General features: G+C 48.2%; 1 protein-coding gene across 2 annotated transcripts in view; it reads right to left on the minus strand.

Moving 5' to 3' along the window:
• Positions 1–290: 290 nt before the first annotated feature.
• Positions 291–23,752, minus strand: part of aldh16a1 (aldehyde dehydrogenase 16 family, member A1) — a 65,847-nt gene continuing 42,385 nt past the window's right edge. For both annotated transcript variants that reach the window (XM_030130237.1, XM_030130236.1), the window contains 6 exons: positions 23,555–23,691; positions 5,870–6,040; positions 2,940–3,147; positions 2,672–2,857; positions 2,418–2,543; positions 291–981 (listed from right to left, as the gene is read on the minus strand). In XM_030130237.1, coding sequence (XP_029986097.1) covers positions 802–981; positions 2,418–2,543; positions 2,672–2,857; positions 2,940–3,147; positions 5,870–6,040; positions 23,555–23,691 — 1,008 coding nt within the window. In that variant the 3' untranslated portion in view covers positions 291–801. The remainder of the gene's footprint in view (positions 982–2,417; positions 2,544–2,671; positions 2,858–2,939; positions 3,148–5,869; positions 6,041–23,554; positions 23,692–23,752) is intronic.

Below are 23,752 nucleotides of genomic sequence, written 5' to 3' on the forward strand. Positions count from 1 at the left end.
AGACAGAACAGAATGAATATTACAGACATTTACAGACAGAACACAACGAATATTACAGACGTTTACAGACAGAACAGAACGAATATTACAGACATTTACAGGAAGAACAGAAAGAATATTACAGACATTTACAGGAAGAACAGGGACAATTAGAAAAAAAAACTGGGTGGTTTTTGGATGATGTTTGGGTTTTTGTTTTGTTTTTAGATGGTTTTCGGATGATTAATAAGTGGTTTTTGGGTAATTTTTGGGTGGTTTGCGGGTAATTTTCGGGTGGTTTTTGGGTAATTTTTGGGTGATCATCAAAGACAAACGAAAGATATTTTAGAAATTTAGAGGAAGCACATGTAAAATCAGAGAAACAAAGAAAATGAACGTAGAAGTAAATTCAGTCCAAACCATCTGAGAGTCACTTTAGAAACAAACAGAAGAACTGAACCAAACCAACCAATGCACTCAGATCTATCCCATAATATTCACCTGTATTCTGACATTAGTCCTTATTGTTTAGTGCGAACACAAACACCTGGATTCGACGAGTCCACAGACTGGGTCCATGTGGGTATGGTCTTCCTCTTTCCTGGTCTTGGTCTTTCCTGGTCTTGGTCCTTCATGGTCTTGGTCTGTCCTGGTCTTCCACTCTTCCAATAGACGGCCCATCATGGTCTTTCTCTTTCATGGTCTTGGTCTTTTCTGGTCTTGGTCTGTCCTGGTCTTGGTCTTTCGTGGTCTTGGTCCTTCCTGGTCTTGGTCTTTCGTGGTCTTGGTCCTTCATGGTCCTGGCCTGTCCTGGTCCTCCTCTTATGCTGTTGGAATCCACACACTCTTCCACTGGACGGCCTTCCTCCACAGTTCCTCCATGAATGTGGGCTCAGACCTGGTCCAGTCCAGACCTCCTTCTGGACCCTCGGTCTCCTTTTGGCAGAACAGGCTCAGGGTCTTCAGGGGACTGGTGCACGTGTGCTGCAGATACTGGCAGCCCTGGACCAGGACCAGAGTACAGGACAAGAGACACAGGACACAGTCAGTGTGTTATCGTCCAACAAACACCACAATACAAGTGTTATACAGTATGTGTGTGTGTGTGTGTGTGTGTGTGTGTATATATATATATATTAGGGCTGGTCAAGTTAACACGTTATTACCGCATTAACGCATTCATTTAATAACTTGGACATTTTTTTTTCTCTCCCGTTAACATCATTTTCTTCTAACTCCTATTCTTCTGCTTGTGTGCGTGTAGCGATTAGCTGCAGATAGACAACAGGTTTAACAAGAAAAGACGGACGCCCAAAACTTGTGTCCAAATCTGTTCCTGTAGACTCACTGTAAAACTGACACATACAAACTGAATCTGTCTGAGTTCTGTTCACTGCCTTAGTACATTTACATGGCATTATACATTTAAATGAATGGGAAAAAGACCACTAGCTTGATGCTAACTTGAATGGGAAAATCCATAGACACGCTAACGATTAGCATTTACAGATTAATTTAAGATTTACAACGTCTTTTTATCCAGAAACAAAGGTTCACATCAGAGATATTTGATACTATTCATTCTGACAACAACTGAACAGAAAATACTCACAGGCAAACGTTCACCTGTCCATACAAACAGAGTGAAAGAAACGTGTCTGTTAGTTCCTTCTTATGTCCGAACTGACTACGGGAACACCGCAAGGACAAAACATAGGTTAGTGACACTTATTCCCACCACTAGAGGGCCCGCTTTGACCACTAGAGGGCCCGCTTTGACCACTAGAGGGCCCCCTTTGACCACTAGAGGACCCCCTTTGACCACTTGAGGGTCCCCTTTGACCACTAGAGGGCCCCCTTTGACCACTAGAGGACCCCCTTTGACCACTTGAGGGTCCTCTTTGACCACTAGAGGGCCCCCTTTGACCACTAGAGGGCCCCCTTTGACCACTAGAGGGCCCCCTTTGTTTACTTTGAACAACTGAACATCACATATTATTGTTCTTATTAGTATTAGTACTGATTAGTGGGACTAAGACTCCTGTCAATCACTCCCAGCTGTAAATAAACCTGTGTGGACATAAACATGTGTAACAGTAGCGGTCTGTTCCATGGACATTTTCATTTGAAATGTCTTCAGATGGTGGGGGGGAGAAGAAGCACTGACATGTGCAATTGTTTTTATCACCAGAGTACTTCAGTCTGAAATATCACAGAAAGGAAATACACGCTGTTGATGCCGGCAACACCCCCCCATAACTATGTGATTAATCGTAGCAATCCACACAATTAATTGCGATAAAAAATTTTAATCGCTGCCCAGCACCGATATATATATATATATATATATATATATATATATATATATATATATATATATATATACATATATATATATATATATATACATATATATGTGTATCTGTGTGTGTGTTCACCTGTGCACTGCCCCAGTACCAGATGGCCTTGATGACGCTGTGATTGGCCAGAGCAGCTGTCAGCTGATCTTTATTTCCAGTTATGATGTTCACCAAACCTGCAGGAAGGTCTGAAGACTGGAGGACCTGAAGAAGAAGAAGAAGGAGAAGAAGAAGAAGAAGAAGAAGAAGAAGAAGGAGAAGAAGAAGAAGGAGAAGAAGAATGGGTAGGGGGCTTCAGTGGGTGGAGCCCCGTCCCTGGTGTCCACACATACCTGAATGAATGTGAGTATGGGCAGGGGGTAACTCTGACTGGGCACCATGACGACAGCGTTGCCGGTGGCGACGGCGGCCCCAAGGACGGTGAGCGTAGAGAGGAGGGGCTTCCTGTCAGGGAGGAGCATCCCAATGACGCCCAGAGGTTCAGGGAGGGACAGAGCAGAGCCGGACTGTGGGAGGGGCTAATGGACAGAGGGACATGAGGACGACACATCAGACAAAACTTCAAACAGGGGTGGGGTTTTGGACGGCCTCCTCACTCACCAGAGCTCCTCCCCCTTGGACCTGGTGGCAGAACGCTGCCCACTCGTTCAGCCTGGACACGCTTAGCTCCACCTCCTTCTCCGCCTCCTCCATTGAAACACCGGTCTGGGAGTTGATGGACACGGCTAAGTCCCGCCTCTTTGACTCCAGGCCCTTGGCCAGTGCGTAGAGCGTCTGAGCACGTGCAGAAGGACTCTTCTTCATCCAACTACAGGACGTGGAGAACGGAAAAAAACAAAGATCATGAACAAGCCAAGATCCTCATCCTCTCAGTGTTTGTGTTAATTCCACTGGTCGACAGAGTTCTAGAACTGATCTGTTTCAGACATTAAACGGACTGAAGGTTCCATCTGTATGGAAGGAAATCTGTCTCATCAGATTTAGAATTAAAAATGCAACGGAACTTCTAGCACTGATGTTTTTTTGCACTGAAATTAAGTATGTGAATTTTTCTGCACTGAAATTAAGTATCTTTTTTTTTTGCACTAAAATTATGTATCAGAACTTTTTTTTTCTTTTTTTTGCACTGAAATTAAGTATGTGAATTTTTTTGCACTGAAATTAAGTATCGGAATTTTTTTTTTTTTTTGCATTGAAATTAAGTATGTGAATTTTTGTCTCTGAATTCAACTATGTTCATAAATTTAGAATTTAAAAAATTCAGATGCAAAAAATTCCAAACCACAACATTCCAGTAACACATCTGGGAAACCAAGGATAAATAATCGATTCTATCTGAAGTCGAACCGACAGCCAGCCAATCGAGTTATGTTAGGTTGGTCATGTGACACCGAAGCAGGAATACGGTCAGTGCAGATGTGTGATTTGACTTTTTTGCATCTGAATTTTTTGCTTTTGAATTTTTTACACCTGAATTTTTGCCTGTGAATTTTTTTGAATCTGAATTTTTTGCTTTTGAATTTTTTGCACCTGAATTTTTGGCCCGTGAATTTTTTTGAATCTGAATTTTTTGCTTTTGAATTTTTTGCATCTGAATTTTTTGCACCTGAATTTTTTGTATCTGAATCCTACTATATAATGTACATTTCGGCTCTGCCCCGTGTCTGTCCCATCGATGTTGCAGCACGGGACACGGGAGGGCATTTGGATGCAATGCTGCTGTTGCACCACAGGAGGGTAGTATGGCACCACGGGCACAATGCCATTATTTTTTTTAAGTCTAAATTTATGAACGTAGTTGAATTCAGAGACAAAAAATTCCGATACTTAATTCCAGTGCAAAAAAATTCATTGCTACAAATTCAGTGGCTTTTATAATTCTAAATCTGATGAGACAGATTTACTTTGTTAAACTAATGACCACAGCAACGTTCTAATAGTTTTGGATTTTTCATTTTAGTTTAGTTTTATTTAGTTTTAACTTTTTTTTCTCTAATTCACATTAGTTTTAATTTGTTTTTAGAGCAGGTTTGATAGTTTTTATTAGTTTTCCTTGTTTTCTAAATGCGTAGGGGTTTTTGGGGGGATTTTTAGAAGTAATTTTTAGGTAAGTTTTTTGGGGTGATTTTTAGGTGTTTTTTGGGTGTTTTTTTGTGGTTTTTGGGTGATTTTTAGGTGTTTTTTGGGTGTTTTTTTGTGGTTTTTGGGTGATTTTTAGGGTGTTTTTTTGTGATTTTTGGGTGATTTTTAGGTGTTTTTTGAGTAATTTTTGGGTAAGTTTTGCATTTTTGATTCTAGTGTAGTTATATTTAGTTTTAACTTTTTTTCTCTAATTCAATCCATTTTAATTCATTTTTAGAGCAGGTTTGATAGTTTCTATTAGTTTTCATTTTTTCTAAATGCGTAGGTTTTTTTGGTGATTTTTAAAAGTAATTTTTAGGCGTTTTTTGTTAATTTTTGGGTGATTTTTAGGTGTCTTTTGGTGCTTTTTGTGGTTTTGGGTGATTTTTAGGTGTTTTTTGAGTAATTTTTGGGTAAGTTTTGGATTTTTTACTCTAGTGTAGTTATATTTAGTTTTGACTTTTTTTCTCTAATTCAGTTAATTTTAATTAGTTTTTAGAGCAGGTTTGATAGTTTTTATTAGTTTTTGATATTTTCTAAATGCTTAGTTTTAGTTTAGTCGTCTTTTCTCTTCTTCTCTGTCGTGGCATTCAAATCAATCCCAGACAGGACAACTTTAGTCTCCATGTTTCCAGGTAGAGTGGGGACCAGAAGACGACTGGAAACCACAAGTGAACACAAGTGACGGAGCAAAAAGTGTCGTATGGAGACAGCACAGAAAACTGAGAGAGGCAAAGAAATCCATTTAACATCACTCTGACATTGACAAAGACCAAAACCAAGGGAATTTGAGCCAGAATTTTTATCTGTTTTAGTTAGTTTAGTAAACACACAATACAGTTTCAGTTAGTTATGGTTTTTTTTCTTTTAATTCTAGTTTTTATTTATTTCAGATAATGAAAATGTTTGTTCCATTCTAGTTTGGGTCATTTGGTTAGTTTCGGTTAATGTTCTGAAACTGTCCATGTGGTTCTTTGTTTGACTCTGTAAATATGTTATCAGCTCTGTTATCTCAGTCAGGTTGGACTTTGACTGGTGGAAACACAGGTTCAGGTCCTTTATGGAGGTCACACTGCACTGGGACAGATTTAATATGGAACTGAAGCTGAAGAGCACAGGTTCAACAGGAACACACACACACACACACACACACACACACACCTGGACTGGAGCGCACACACACACACACACACCTGGACTGGTTTCTGGGTTCACTAATGAACACAACCTTAGCGCACACTTTAAACACAATTAGTGAGCTAACGACGGTTTAACGAACACAGAAGCTTAATGAACAGTTTCTGGGCTGGACAGGTCCGTTAAGGAAACTAGTAACAAATGAATCTCTCTCTCTCTCTGTGTTGTTGTTGGAGTGTTGTTGTCAGTATTTGTGGGATTCGAACCCTCACCCAGGCTGGACTTTGAGCGCTGCCTCCACAGCGTTGCGGACGTCTTTACGGCCTCCGTCTGGACAGTACGCCAACACGCCGCCGCCACCTGGAGGACGCACCGCCACACTGCAGCCAGACTCCGACTTACAGGCTTTTCCTCCGACAAACTGGAGGAAGGACTGAGGAGAACTGAGGAAAAGGAGGGGTCACATGACACACAGTCACATGACACAGGAGCACATGACACAGGGTCACATGACACACGGTCACATGACACAGGAGCACATGACACAGGGTCACATGACACACGGTCACATGACACAGGAGCACATGACACACAGTCACATGACACAGGGTCACATGACACACAGTCACATGACACAGGGTCACATGACACACGGTCACATGACACACGGTCACATGACACACAGTCACATGACACAGGGTCACATGACACACAGTCACATGACACAGGAGCACATGACACAGGGTCACATGACACAGAGTCACATGACACAGGAGCACATGACACACAGTCACATGACACAGGAGCCACATGACACAGGGTCACATGACACACAGTCACATGACACAGGAGCACATGACACAGGAGTACATGACACAGGGTCACATGACACAGGGTCACATGACACAGAGTCACATGACACAGGAGCCACATGACACACAGTCACATGACACAGGAGCACATGACACACAGTCACATGACACAGGAGCACATGACACAGGAGTACATGACACAGGGTCACATGACACACAGTCACATGACACAGGAGCCACATGACACAGGGTCACATGACACAGAGTCACATGACACAGGGTCACATGACACAGGGTCACATGACACACAGTCAAGTGACACAGGAGCACATGACACAGGAGCCACATGACACAGGGTCACATGACACAGGGTCACATGACACAGGGTCACATGACACACAGTCACATGACACAGGAGCCACATGAAACAGGGTCACATGACACAGAGTCACATGACACAGGGTCACATGACACAGGGTCACATGACACACAGTCACATGACACAGAGTCATATGACACAGGGTCACATGACACAGGAGCCACATGACACAGGAGCACATGACACACAGTCACATGACACAGGAGCACATGACACAGAGTCACATGACACAGGGTCAAATGACACAGGGTCACATGACACACAGTCACATGACACAGGAGCACATGACACAGGGTCACATGACACAGGGTCACATGACACAGGAGCACATGACACAGGAGTACATGACACAGGGTCACATGACACAGGAGCCACATGACACAGGAGCACATGACACACAGTCACATGACACAGGAGCACATGACACAGGAGCACATGACACAGAGTCACATGACACAGGGTCACATGACACAGGGTCACATGACACACAGTCACATGACACAGGAGCACATGACACAGGAGCACATGACACACAGTCACATGACACAGGAGCCACATGACACAGGGTCAAATGACACAGGGTCACATGACACAGAGTCACATGACACAGGGTCACATGACACACAGTCACATGACACAGGAGCACATGACACACAGTCACATGACACAGGAGCACATGACACACAGTCACATGACACAGGAGCCACATGACACAGGGTCACATGACAAACAGTCACATGACACAGGAGCACATGACACAGGAGCACATGACACAGGGTCACATGAAACAGGAGCCACATGACACACGGTCACATGACACAGGGTCACATGACACAGGGTCACATGACAAAGGAGCACATGACACACAGTCACATGACACAGGAGCACATGACACACAGTCACATGACACAGGAGCACATGACACAGGAGCCACATGACACACAGTCACATGACACAGGGTCACATGACACAGAGTCAAAGGACACAGGGTCACATGACACAGGGTCACATGACACAGGGTCACATGACACAGGAGCACATGACACAGGAGCACATGACACACAGTCACATGACACAGGAGCACATGACACAGGAGTACATGACACAGGGTCACATGACACACAGTCACATGACACAGGAGCCACATGACACAGGGTCACATGACACAGGGTCACATGACACAGGGTCACATGACACAGTCACATGACACAGGAGCCACATGACACAGGGTCACATGACACACGGTCACATGACACAGAGTCATATGACACAGGGTCACATGACACAGGAGCCACATGACACAGGAGCACATGACACACAGTCACATGACACAGGAGCACATGACACAGAGTCACATGACACAGGGTCAAATGACACAGGGTCACATGACACATAGTCACATGACACAGGAGCCACATGACACAGGGTCACATGACAAAGGGTCACATGACACAGGAGCACATGACACAGGAGTACATGACACAGGGTCACATGACACAGGAGCACATGACACAGGAGCACATGACACAGGAGTACATGACACAGGGTCACATGACACACAGTCACATGACACAGGAGCCACATGACACAGGGTCACATGACACAGAGTCACATGACACAGGGTCACATGACACAGGGTCACATGACACACAGTCACATGACACAGAGTCATATGACACAGGGTCACATGACACAGGAGCCACATGACACAGGAGCACATGACACACAGTCACATGACACAGGAGCACATGACACAGAGTCACATGACACAGGGTCAAATGACACAGGGTCACATGACACACAGTCACATGACACAGGAGCACATGACACAGGGTCACATGACACAGGGTCACATGACACAGGAGCACATGACACAGGAGTACATGACACAGGGTCACATGACACAGGAGCCACATGACACACAGTCACATGACACAGGAGCCACATGACACAGGGTCACTTGACACAGGGTCACATGACACAGAGTCACATGACACAGGGTCACATGACACAGGGTCACATGACACAGAGTCACATGACACAGGAGCACATGACACACAGTCACATGACACAGGAGCAAATGACACACAGTCACATGACACAGGAGCCACATGACACAGGGTCACATGACAAACAGTCACATGACACAGGAGCACATGACACAGGAGCACATGACACAGGGTCACATGACACAGGAGCCACATGACACACGGTCACATGACACAGGGTCACATGACACAGGGTCACATGACACAGGAGCACAGGACACACAGTCACATGACACAGGAGCACATGACACACAGTCACATGACACAGGAGCACATGACACAGGAGCCACATGACACACAGTCACATGACACAGGGTCACATGACACAGAGTCAAAGGACACAGGGTCACATGACACAGGGTCACATGACACAGGGTCACATGACACAGGAGCACATGACACAGGAGTACATGACACAGGGTCACATGACACAGGGTCACATGACACAGAGTCACATGACACAGGAGCCACATGACACACAGTCACATGACACAGGAGCACATGACACACAGTCACATGACACAGGAGCACATGACACAGGAGTACATGACACAGGGTCACATGACACACAGTCACATGACACAGGAGCCACATGACACAGGGTCACATGACACAGAGTCACATGACACAGGGTCACATGACACAGGGTCACATGACACACAGTCAAGTGACACAGGAGCACATGACACAGGAGCCACATGACACAGGGTCACATGACACAGGGTCACATGACACAGGGTCACATGACACACAGTCACATGACACAGGAGCCACATGAAACAGGGTCACATGACACAGAGTCACATGACAATGGGTCACATGACACAGGGTCACATGACACACAGTCACATGACACAGAGTCATATGACACAGGGTCACATGACACAGGAGCCACATGACACAGGAGCACATGACACACAGTCACATGACACAGGAGCACATGACACAGAGTCACATGACACAGGGTCAAATGACACAGGGTCACATGACACACAGTCACATGACACAGGAGCACATGACACAGGGTCACATGACACAGGGTCACATGACACAGGAGCACATGACACAGGAGTACATGACACAGGGTCACATGACACAGGAGCCACATGACACAGGAGCACATGACACACAGTCACATGACACAGGAGCACATGACACAGGAGCACATGACACAGAGTCACATGACACAGGGTCACATGACACAGGGTCACATGACACACAGTCACATGACACAGGAGCACATGACACAGGAGCACATGACACACAGTCACATGACACAGGAGCCACATGACACAGGGTCAAATGACACAGGGTCACATGACACAGAGTCACATGACACAGGGTCACATGACACAGGGTCACATGACACACAGTCACATGACACAGGAGCACATGACACACAGTCACATGACACAGGAGCACATGACACACAGTCACATGACACAGGAGCCACATGACACAGGGTCACATGACAAACAGTCACATGACACAGGAGCACATGACACAGGAGCACATGACACAGGGTCACATGAAACAGGAGCCACATGACACACGGTCACATGACACAGGGTCACATGACACAGGGTCACATGACAAAGGAGCACATGACACACAGTCACATGACACAGGAGCACATGACACACAGTCACATGACACAGGAGCACATGACACAGGAGCCACATGACACACAGTCACATGACACAGGGTCACATGACACAGAGTCAAAGGACACAGGGTCACATGACACAGGGTCACATGACACAGGGTCACATGACACAGGAGCACATGACACAGGAGCACATGACACACAGTCACATGACACAGGAGCACATGACACAGGAGTACATGACACAGGGTCACATGACACACAGTCACATGACACAGGAGCCACATGACACAGGGTCACATGACACAGGGTCACATGACACAGTCACATGACACAGGAGCCACATGACACAGGGTCACATGACACACGGTCACATGACACAGAGTCATATGACACAGGGTCACATGACACAGGAGCCACATGACACAGGAGCACATGACACACAGTCACATGACACAGGAGCACATGACACAGAGTCACATGACACAGGGTCAAATGACACAGGGTCACATGACACATAGTCACATGACACAGGAGCCACATGACACAGGGTCACATGACAAAGGGTCACATGACACAGGAGCACATGACACAGGAGTACATGACACAGGGTCACATGACACAGGAGCACATGACACAGGAGCACATGACACAGGAGTACATGACACAGGGTCACATGACACACAGTCACATGACACAGGAGCCACATGACACAGGGTCACATGACACAGAGTCACATGACACAGGGTCACATGACACAGGGTCACATGACACACAGTCACATGACACAGAGTCATATGACACAGGGTCACATGACACAGGAGCCACATGACACAGGAGCACATGACACACAGTCACATGACACAGGAGCACATGACACAGAGTCACATGACACAGGGTCAAATGACACAGGGTCACATGACACACAGTCACATGACACAGGAGCACATGACACAGGGTCACATGACACAGGGTCACATGACACAGGAGCACATGACACAGGAGTACATGACACAGGGTCACATGACACAGGAGCCACATGACACACAGTCACATGACACAGGAGCCACATGACACAGGGTCACTTGACACAGGGTCACATGACACAGAGTCACATGACACAGGGTCACATGACACAGGGTCACATGACACAGAGTCACATGACACAGGAGCACATGACACACAGTCACATGACACAGGAGCAAATGACACACAGTCACATGACACAGGAGCCACATGACACAGGGTCACATGACAAACAGTCACATGACACAGGAGCACATGACACAGGAGCACATGACACAGGGTCACATGACACAGGAGCCACATGACACACGGTCACATGACACAGGGTCACATGACACAGGGTCACATGACACAGGAGCACAGGACACACAGTCACATGACACAGGAGCACATGACACACAGTCACATGACACAGGAGCACATGACACAGGAGCCACATGACACACAGTCACATGACACAGGGTCACATGACACAGAGTCAAAGGACACAGGGTCACATGACACAGGGTCACATGACACAGGAGCACATGACACAGGAGCACATGACACACAGTCACATGACACAGGAGCACATGACACAGGAGTACATGACACAGGGTCACATGACACACAGTCACATGACACAGGAGCCACATGACACAGGGTCACATGACACAGGGTCACATGACACAGGGTCACATGACACAGTCACATGACACAGGAGCCACATGACACAGGGTCACATGACACACGGTCACATGACACAGAGTCATATGACATAGGGTCACATGACACAGGAGCCACATGACACTGGAGCACATGACACACAGTCACATGACACAGGAGCACATGACACAGAGTCACATGACACAGGGTCAAATGACACACGGTCACATGACACAGGAGCCACATGACACAGGGTCACATGACACAGGGTCACATGACACAGGAGCACATGACACAGGAGTACATGACACAGGGTCACATGACACAGGAGCATATGACACAGGAGCACATGACACAGGAGCACATGACACAGGAGTACATGACACAGGGTCACATGACACAGGGTCACATGACACAGGAGTACATGACACAGGGTCACATGACACAGGAGCACATGACACACAGTCACATGACACAGGAGCCACATGACACAGGGTCACATGACACAGAGTCACATGACACAGGGTCACATGACACAGGGTAACATGACACAGAGTCACATGACACAGGAGCACATGACACAGAGTCACATGACACAGAGTCACATGACACAGGGTCACATGACACAGGGTCACATGACACACAGTCACATGACACACAGTCACATGACACAGGAGCACATGACACAGGAGTACATGACACAGGGTCACATGACACACAGTCACATGACACAGGAGCACATGACACAGGAGTACATGACACAGGGTCACATGACACACAGTCACATGACACAGGAGCACATGACACAGGAGTACATGACACAGGGTCACATGACACAGGAGCACATGACACACAGTCACATGACACAGGAGCCACATGACACATGGTCACATGACACAGGGTCACATGACACAGGGTCACATGACACAGGGTCACATGACACAGAGTCACATGACACAGGAGCACATGACACACAGTCACATGACACAGGAGCACATGACACACAGTCACATGACACAGGAGCCACATGACACAGGGTCACATAACACACAGTCACATGACACAGGAGCACATGACACAGGAGTACATGACACAGGGTCACATGACACAGAGTCACATGACACAGGGTCACATGACACAGGGTCACATGACACACAGTCACATGACACAGAGTCATATGACACAGGGTCACATGACACACAGTCACATGACACAGGAGCCACATGACACAGGGTCACATGACACAGAGTCACATGACACAGGGTCACATGACACAGGGTCACATGACACACAGTCACATGACACAGAGTCATATGACACAGGGTCACATGACACAGGAGCCACATGACACAGGAGCACATGACACACAGTCACATGACACAGGAGCACATGACAGAGTCACATGACACAGGGTCAAATGACACAGGGTCACATGACACACAGTCACATGACACAGGAGCACATGACACAGGGTCACATGACACAGGGTCACATGACACAGGAGTACATGACACAGGGTCACATGACACACAGTCACATGACACACAGTCACATGACACAGGAGCACATGACAGAGGAGCCACATGACACAGAGTCACATGACACAGGGTCACATGACACAGGGTCACATGACACAGAGTCACATGACACAGGGTCACATGACACAGGAGCACATGACACACAGTCACATGACACACAGTCACATGACACACAGTCACATGACACAGGAGCCACATGACACAGGGTCACATGACACACAGTCACATGACACAGGAGCACATGACACAGGGTCACATGACACAGGAGCACATGACACACAGTCACATGACACAGGAGCACATGACACACAGTCACATGACACAGGAGCACATGACACAGGAGTACATGACACAGGGTCACATGCCACAGGAGCCACATGACACAGGGTCACATGACACAGAGTCAAAGCACACAGGGTCACATGACACAGGGTCACATGACACAGGGTCACATGACACAGGAGCACATGACACACAGTCACATGACACAGGAGCACATGACACAGGAGTACATGACACAGGGTCACATGACACACAGTCACATGACACAGGAGCCACATGACACAGGAGCACATGACACACAGTCACATGACACAGGGTCACATGACACACAGTCACATGACACAGGAGCACATGACACAGGAGTACATGACACAGGGTCACATGACACAGGAGCACATGACACACAGTCACATGACACAGGAGCCACATGACACAGGGTCACATGACACAGAGTCACATGACACAGGATCACATGACACAGGGTCACATGACACAGAGTCACATGACACAGGAGCACATGACACACAGTCACATGACACAGGAGCACATGACACACAGTCACATGACACAGGAGCCACATGACACAGGGTCACATGACACACAGTCACATGACACAGGAGCACATGACACAGGAGTACATGACACAGGGTCACATGACACACAGTCATATGACACAGGAGCACATGACACAGAGTCACATGACACACAGTCACATGACAAAGGAGCACATGACACAGGGTCACATGACACAGGAGCACATGACACAGGGTCACATGACACAGGAGCCACATGACACACGGTCACATGACACAGGGTCACATGACACAGGGTCACATGACACAGGAGCACATGACACACAGTCACATGACACAGGAGCACATGACACACAGTCACATGACACAGGAGCACATGACACAGGAGTACATGACACAGGGTCACATGACACAGGAGCCACATGACACACGGTCACATGACACAGGGTCACATGACACAGAGTCAAAGGACACAGGGTCACATGACACAGGGTCACATGACACAGGAGCACATGACACACAGTTACATGACACAGGAGCACATGACACAGGAGTACATGACACAGGGTCACATGACACACAGTCACATGACACAGGAGCCACATGACACAGGGTCACATGACACAGGGTCACATGACACAGGGTCATATGACACAGGGTCACATGACACAGGAGCCACATGACACAGGAGCACATGACACACAGTCACATGACACAGGAGCACATGACACAGAGTCACATGACACAGGGTCAAATGACATAGGGTCACATGACACACAGTCACATGACACAGGAGCCACATGACACAGGGTCACATGACACAGGGTCACATGACACAGGAGTACATGACACAGGGTCACATGACACAGGAGCACATGACACAGGAGCACATGACACACAGTCACATGACACAGGAGCACATGACACACAGTCACATGACACAGGAGCCACATGACACAGGGTCACATAACACACAGTCACATGACACAGGAGCACATGACACAGGAGTACATGACACAGGGTCACATGACACAGAGTCACATGACACAGGGTCACATGACACACAGTCACATGACACAGAGTCATATGACACAGGGTCACATGACACACAGTCACATGACACAGGAGCCACATGACACAGGGTCACATGACACAGAGTCACATGACACAGGGTCACATGACACAGGGTCACATGACACACAGTCACATGACACAGAGTCATATGACACAGGGTCACATGACACAGGAGCCACATGACACAGGAGCACATGACACACAGTCACATGACACAGGAGCACATGACACAGAGTCACATGACACAGGGTCAAATGACACAGGGTCACATGACACACAGTCACATGACACAGGAGCACATGACACAGGGTCACATGACACAGGGTCACATGACACAGGAGTACATGACACAGGGTCACATGACACACAGTCACATGACACACAGTCACATGACACAGGAGCACATGACAGAGGAGCCACATGACACAGAGTCACATGACACAGGGTCACATGACACAGGGTCACATGACACAGAGTCACATGACACAGGGTCACATGACACAGGAGCACATGACACACAGTCACATGACACAGGAGCACATGACACACAGTCACATGACACAGGAGCCACATGACACAGGGTCACATGACACACAGTCACATGACACAGGAGCACATGACACAGGGTCACATGACACAGGAGCACATGACACACAGTCACATGACACAGGAGCACATGACACACAGTCACATGACACAGGAGCACATGACACAGGAGTACATGACACAGGGTCACATGCCACAGGAGCCACATGACACAGGGTCACATGACACAGAGTCAAAGCACACAGGGTCACATGACACAGGGTCACATGACACAGGGTCACATGACACAGGAGCACATGACACACAGTCACATGACACAGGAGCACATGACACAGGAGTACATGACACAGGGTCACATGACACACAGTCACATGACACAGGAGCCACATGACACAGGAGCACATGACACACAGTCACATGACACAGGAGCACATGACACAGAGTCACATGACACAGGGTCAAATGACACAGGGTCACATGACACACAGTCACATGACACAGGAGCCACATGACACAGGGTCACATGACACAGGGTCACATGACACAGGAGCACATGACACAGGAGTACATGACACAGGGTCACATGACACAGGAGCACATGACACAGGAGTACATGACACAGGGTCACATGACACAGGGTCACATGACACACAGTCACATGACACAGGAGCACATGACACAGGAGTACATGACACAGGGTCACATGACACAGGAGCACATGACACACAGTCACATGACACAGAGTCACATGACACAGGGTCACATGACACAGGGTCACATGACACAGAGTCTCATGACACAGGAGCACATGACACACAGTCACATGACACAGGAGCACATGACACACAGTCACATGACACAGGAGCCACATGACACAGGGTCACATGACACACAGTCACATGACACAGGAGCACATGACACAGGAGTACATGACACAGGGTCACATGACACAGGAGCACATGACACACAGTCACATGACACAGGAGCCACATGACACAGGGTCACATGACACAGAGTCACATGACACAGGATCACATGACACAGGGTCACATGACACAGAGTCACATGACACAGGAGCACATGACACACAGTCACATGACACAGGAGCACATGACACACAGTCACATGACACAGGAGCCACATGACACAGGGTCACATGACACACAGTCACATGACACAGGAGCACATGACACAGGAGTACATGACACAGGGTCACATGACACACAGTCACATGACACAGGAGCACATGACACAGAGTCACATGACACACAGTCACATGACAAAGGAGCACATGACACAGGGTCACATGACACAGGAGCACATGACACAGGGTCACATGACACAGGAGCCACATGACACACGGTCACATGACACAGGGTCACATGACACAGGGTCACATGACACAGGAGCACATGACACACAGTCACATGACACAGGAGCACATGACACACAGTCACATGACACAGGAGCACATGACACAGGAGTACATGACACAGGGTCACATGACACAGGAGCCACATGACACACGGTCACATGACACAGGGTCACATGACACAGAGTCAAAGGACACAGGGTCACATGACACAGGGTCACATGACACAGGAGCACATGACACACAGTCACATGACACAGGAGCACATGACACAGGAGTACATGACACAGGGTCACATGACACACAGTCACATGACACAGGAGCCACATGACACAGGGTCACATGACACAGGGTCACATGACACAGGGTCATATGACACAGGGTCACATGACACAGGAGCCACATGACACAGGAGCACATGACACACAGTCACATGACACAGGAGCACATGACACAGGGTCAAATGACACAGGGTCACATGACACACAGTCACATGACACAGGAGCCACATGACACAGGGTCACATGACACAGGGTCACATGACACAGGAGTACATGACACAGGGTCACATGACACAGGAGCACATGACACAGGAGTACATGACACAGGGTCACATGACACAGGGTCACATGACACACAGTCACATGACACAGGAGCACATGACACAGGAGTACATGACACAGGGTCACATGACACAGGAGCACATGACACACAGTCACATGACACAGGAGCCACGTGACACAGCGTCACATGACACAGGGTCACATGACACAGGATCACATGACACAGGGTCACATGACATAGAGTCACATGACACAGGAGCACATGACACAGGAGCACATGACACACAGTCACATGACACAGGAGCACATGACACAGGAGTACATGACACAGGAGCCACATGACACAGGAGCACATGACACACAGTCACATGACACAGGAGCACATGACACAGGAGTACATGACACAGGAGCACATGACACACAGTCACATGACACAGGAGCCACATGACACAGGGTCACATGACACAGAGTCACATGACACAGGATCACATGACACAGGGTCACATGACACAGAGTCACATGACACAAGAGCACATGACACAGAGTCACATGACACAGGAGCACATGACACACAGTCACATGACACAGGAGCACATGACACAGGAGCACATGACACACAGTCACATGACACAGGAGCACATGACACACAGTCACATGACACAGGAGCCACATGACACAGGGTCACATGACACACAGTCACATGACACAGGAGCACATGACACAGGAGTACATGACACAGGGTCACATGACACAGGGTCACATGACACAGAGTCACATGACACAGGGTCACATGACACAGGGTCACATGACACAGTCACATGACACAGGAGCCATATGACACAGGGTCACATGACACACAGTCACATGACACAGGAGCACATGACACAGGGTCACATGACACAGGAGCAAATGACACAGGAGCACATGACACAGGAGCCACATGACACAGGGTCACATGACACAGGAGCCACATGACACAGAGTCACATGACAGAGGAGCACATGACACAGGAGCCACATGACACAGGAGCCACATGACACAGAGCCACATGACACAGGAGCCACATGACAAAGGAGCACATGACACAGAGTCACATGACACACAGTCACATGACAAAGGAGCACATGACACAGGGTCACATGACACACAGTCACATGACACAGGAGCCACATGACACAGGGTCACATGACACAGGAGCCACATGACACACAGTCACATGACAAAGGAGCACATGACACAGGAGCACATGACACAGGAGCACATGACACACAGTCACATGACACAGGAGCACATGACACAGGGTCACATGACACACAGTCACATGACACAGGAGCCACATGACACAGGAGCCACATGACAAAGGAGCCACATGACAAAGGAGCACATGACACAGGGTCACATGACACAGTCACATGACACAGGAGCCATATGACACAGGGTCACATGACACACAGTCACATGACACAGGAGCACATGACACAGGGTCACATGACACAGGAGCAAATGACACAGGAGCACATGACACAGGAGCCACATGACACAGGGTCACATGACACAGGAGCCACATGACACAGAGTCACATGACAGAGGAGCACATGACACAGGAGCCACATGACACAGGAGCCACATGACACAGAGCCACATGACACAGGAGCCACATGACAAAGGAGCACATGACACAGAGTCACATGACACACAGTCACATGACAAAGGAGCACATGACACAGGGTCACATGACACACAGTCACATGACACAGGAGCCACATGACACAGGAGCACATGACACAGGAGCCACATGACACACAGTCACATGACAAAGGAGCACATGACACAGGAGCACATGACACAGGAGCACATGACACACAGTCACATGACACAGGAGCACATGACACAGGGTCACATGACACACAGTCACATGACACAGGAGCCACATGACACAGGGTCACATGACACACAGTCACATGACACAGGAGCACATGACAGAGGAGCACATGACACAGGAGCCACATGACACAGGAGCCACATGACAAAGGAGCCACATGACAAAGGAGCACATGACACAGAGTCACATGACACACAGTCACATGACAAAGGAGCACATGACACAGGAGCCACATGACACAGGGTCACATGACACAGGAGCCACATGACACAGGGTCACATGACACAGGAGCCACATGACAAAGGAGCACATGACACAGGGTCACATGACACAGGAGCCACATGACACAGGAGCACATGACACAGAGTCACATGACAAAGGAGCCACATGACAGTCACATGACACAGGGTCACATGACACAGGAGCCACATGACACAGGGTCACATGACATAGAGTCACATGACACAGAGCCACATGACACAGGTGCACATGACACAGGAGCACATGACACAGGGCCACATGACAAAATGTCATATGACAAAAAGTCACATGACAAAAGGTCACATGACACAGGAGAACATGACACAGGGTCAAACACTTCTAAAAATGTAAAATTACATGAAAATGTTTCCATTACCAAACTACAATTTTAAAAAAAATGTGAATAAACTGAAAAAATATGAACAAACAGAAATGTCTGAAAAAAAGTAAAAGCAGTTGGACCAATATTCTGCCTGTTACTAAATGTTTTGTTCGATTGTAACGCAAACGTAAACGTAAATGATAAACTGATAAACTGAGGCAGAATATTATGGAAGTCAAACTGTCTCATCAAATTTTGAATTTTAAAAGCCATTGAAGTTCTAGTACTGATTTTTTGCACTGAAATGAAGTATCTGGATTTTTTTTTTTTTTTTTTTTGTCAGAGCTTCTCCCAGATCCTGGGGGAGGCTGGGGACATTGAGTCCGAGTGGACCATGTTCTCCACCTCCATTGTCGAAGCGGCTGCTCGGAGCTGTGGTCGCAAGGTCTCCGGTGCCTGTCGTGACGGCAATCCCTGAACCCGGTGGTAGACCCTGGAAGTAAGGGATGCCGTCAAGCTGAAGAAGGAGTCTTATCGAGCCTTGTTGGCCTGTGGGACTCCCAGGGCAGCTGATGGGTACCGGAAGGCCAAGTGTGCTGCAGCCCGAGCGGTTGTGGAGGCAAAAACTCGGGTCTGGGTGGAGTTTGGGGAGGCCATGGAGGAGGACTATTGGTCGGCCTCGAGGAAATTCTGGCAAACCATCCGGCACCTCAGGAGGGGAAAGCAGTGCACCACCAACACTGTTTACAGTGGAAGTGGGAGGAGCTGACCTCGACTGGGGATGTTGTCGGACGGTGGAAGGAATACTTCGAGGATCCCCTCAATCCCACTGTCACGTCTTCCATAGAAGAAGCAGAGGCTGAGGTCTCAGAGGTGGACTCGTCCACCACCCAAGCTGAAGTCACCGAGGTGGTTGGACAGCTCCTCGGTGGCAGGGCACCGGGGGTGGATGAGATTCACTCTGAGTACCTTAAGTCTCTGGATGTGCAGGACTGTCTTGGTTGACACGTCTCTGTAACATCTTGTGGCAGTCAGGGACAGTACCTCTGGACTGGCAGACCGGGGTGGTGGTTCCCCTTTTTAAGAAGGGGGACTGGAGGATGTGCTCCAACTACAGGGGGATCACACTCCTCAGCCTCCCGGGGAAAGTCTATTCCAGGTACTGGAGAGGAGGATCCGACCGATAGTCGAACCTCGGATCCAGGAGGAACAATGCGGTTTTCATCCTGGTCGTGGAACGCTGGACCAGCTCTATACTCTCCATCGGGTGCTCGAGTGTTCATGGGAGTTCGCCCAACCAGTCCACATGTGTTTTGTGGATCTGGAGAAGGCGTTCGACCGTGTCCCTCGTGGTATCCTGTGGGGGGTGCTTCGGGAGTATGGGGTCCGAGGCCCTCTGTTAAGGGCAGTCCGGTCCTTGTATGACTGAAGCAGGAGCCTGGTTCGCATTGCCGGCAGTAAGTCAGACCTGTTCCAGGTGCATGTTGGACTCCGGCAGGGCTGCCCTTTGTCACCGGTTCTGTTCATAATTTTTATGGACAGAATTTCTAGGCGCAGCCAGGGGCCAGAGGGGGTCCGGTTTGGGGACCACAGGATTTCATCTCTGCTTTTTGCAGATGATGTTGTCCTGTTGGCCTCATCGAACCTGGACCTTCAGCATGTCCTGGGGCGGTTTGCAGCCGAGTGTGAAGCGAGCGGGATGAGGATCAGCACCTCCACATCCGAGGCCATGGTTTTGGACCGGAAAAAGGTGGTGTGCCCTCTCCGGTTCGGTGGGGAGTCTTTGCCCCAAGTGGAGGAGTTTAAGTATCTCGGGGTCTTGTTCACAGTGAGGGAAGGATGGAGCGTGAGATTGACAGATGGATCGGTGCAGCGTCTGCAGTGATGCAGTCGCTGTACCGGTCGGTTGTGGTAAAGAAGGAGCTGAGCCGAGAGGAGAAGCTCTGGATTTACCGTCAGTCTACGTTCCTACCCTCACCTATGGTCATGAGCTTTGGGTCAGGACCAAAAGGACCAGATCCCGGATACAAGCGGTCCAAATGAGTTTCCTCCGCAGGGTGGCTGGGCGCACCCTTAGGGATAGGGGGAGGAGCTCTGTCACCAGGGAGGAGCTCGGAATAGAGCCGCTGCTCCTCCACATCCAGAGGAACCAGCTGAGGTGGATCAGGCATCTGTTTCAGATCCTCCTGCACTCCTCCCTGGGGAGGTGTTCCGGGCATGTCCCACCGGGAGGAGACCTCGAGGAAGACCTAGGACACGTTGGAGAGACTATGTCTGTGGGCTGGCCTGGGAACGCCTCGGGGTCCCCCCGGAAGAACTGGAGGAGGAGTCTGAGGAGAGGGAAGTCTGGGCATCCCTGCTTAGACTGTTACCCCCGCGACCCGGCCCCAGATAAGCGGTGGATAATGGATGGATGGATTTTTTTGTCTCTCAATTTTCGTATGTTCATAAATTTTGAATAAAAAAATTTAGATGCAAAAAATTCAGACACAAAAAATTACAATCACACATCCGGGACACCGAGGAGAAGCAAGGATTCGATCTGAAGTTGAACCCACAGCCAGCCAATCAAGTTACGTTGGGTTGGTCATGTGACACTGATGCAGGGAGACGGTCAGTGCAGATGTGTGATCTGGATGTTTTGCATCTGAATTTTTTTAATTCTAAATTTATTAACATAGTTGAATTCAGAGACAAAAAATTACGATACTTAATTTTAGTGCAAAAAAAAATCAGATACTTAATTTCAGTGCAAAAAAATTCAGTGCTAGAAATTCAATAGCATTTCTAATTCAAAATCTGATGACACAGATTTACTTCCATGGAATATTGTTAAAATTGCACTTGTTTTTCTTCAGACAATTCCAGTTGTTCATGTTCTTCAGATTTTGAAGGAAACTTTATAAATGTAAACCTGATCAGAATAAAATTGAACTTTTTTCACTGTTATTATCTGACTGGTCTGGTCCACTGCAGATCAAACTGAACTGAACTGAGTCTGACAGAACTGTTCTATAAAACAGACTCAGTGCTGATTCAATAATAAGTGAAGGAGTTTTAAAGGACACCTGGATACATCTGATTGGTCAGGAATGATGGGTAACGGAGCTCCGCCTCCAAAGGTGGTGTAGTCCATAGAGACGGGAACGGAGCGAGGAAGAGGAGTGGAAGAGGAGGAGGACGGCCTGAGGAACTGGTACAGACCCTGAGTGACATAAACACAGAGGTCAGAGGTCAGCGTACGAGCACAGGTACAGACCCTGACC

Source organism: Sphaeramia orbicularis, unplaced genomic scaffold (assembly GCF_902148855.1).
Source record: "Sphaeramia orbicularis unplaced genomic scaffold, fSphaOr1.1, whole genome shotgun sequence".
Classification (NCBI taxonomy): Eukaryota; Metazoa; Chordata; class Actinopteri; order Kurtiformes; family Apogonidae; genus Sphaeramia; species Sphaeramia orbicularis.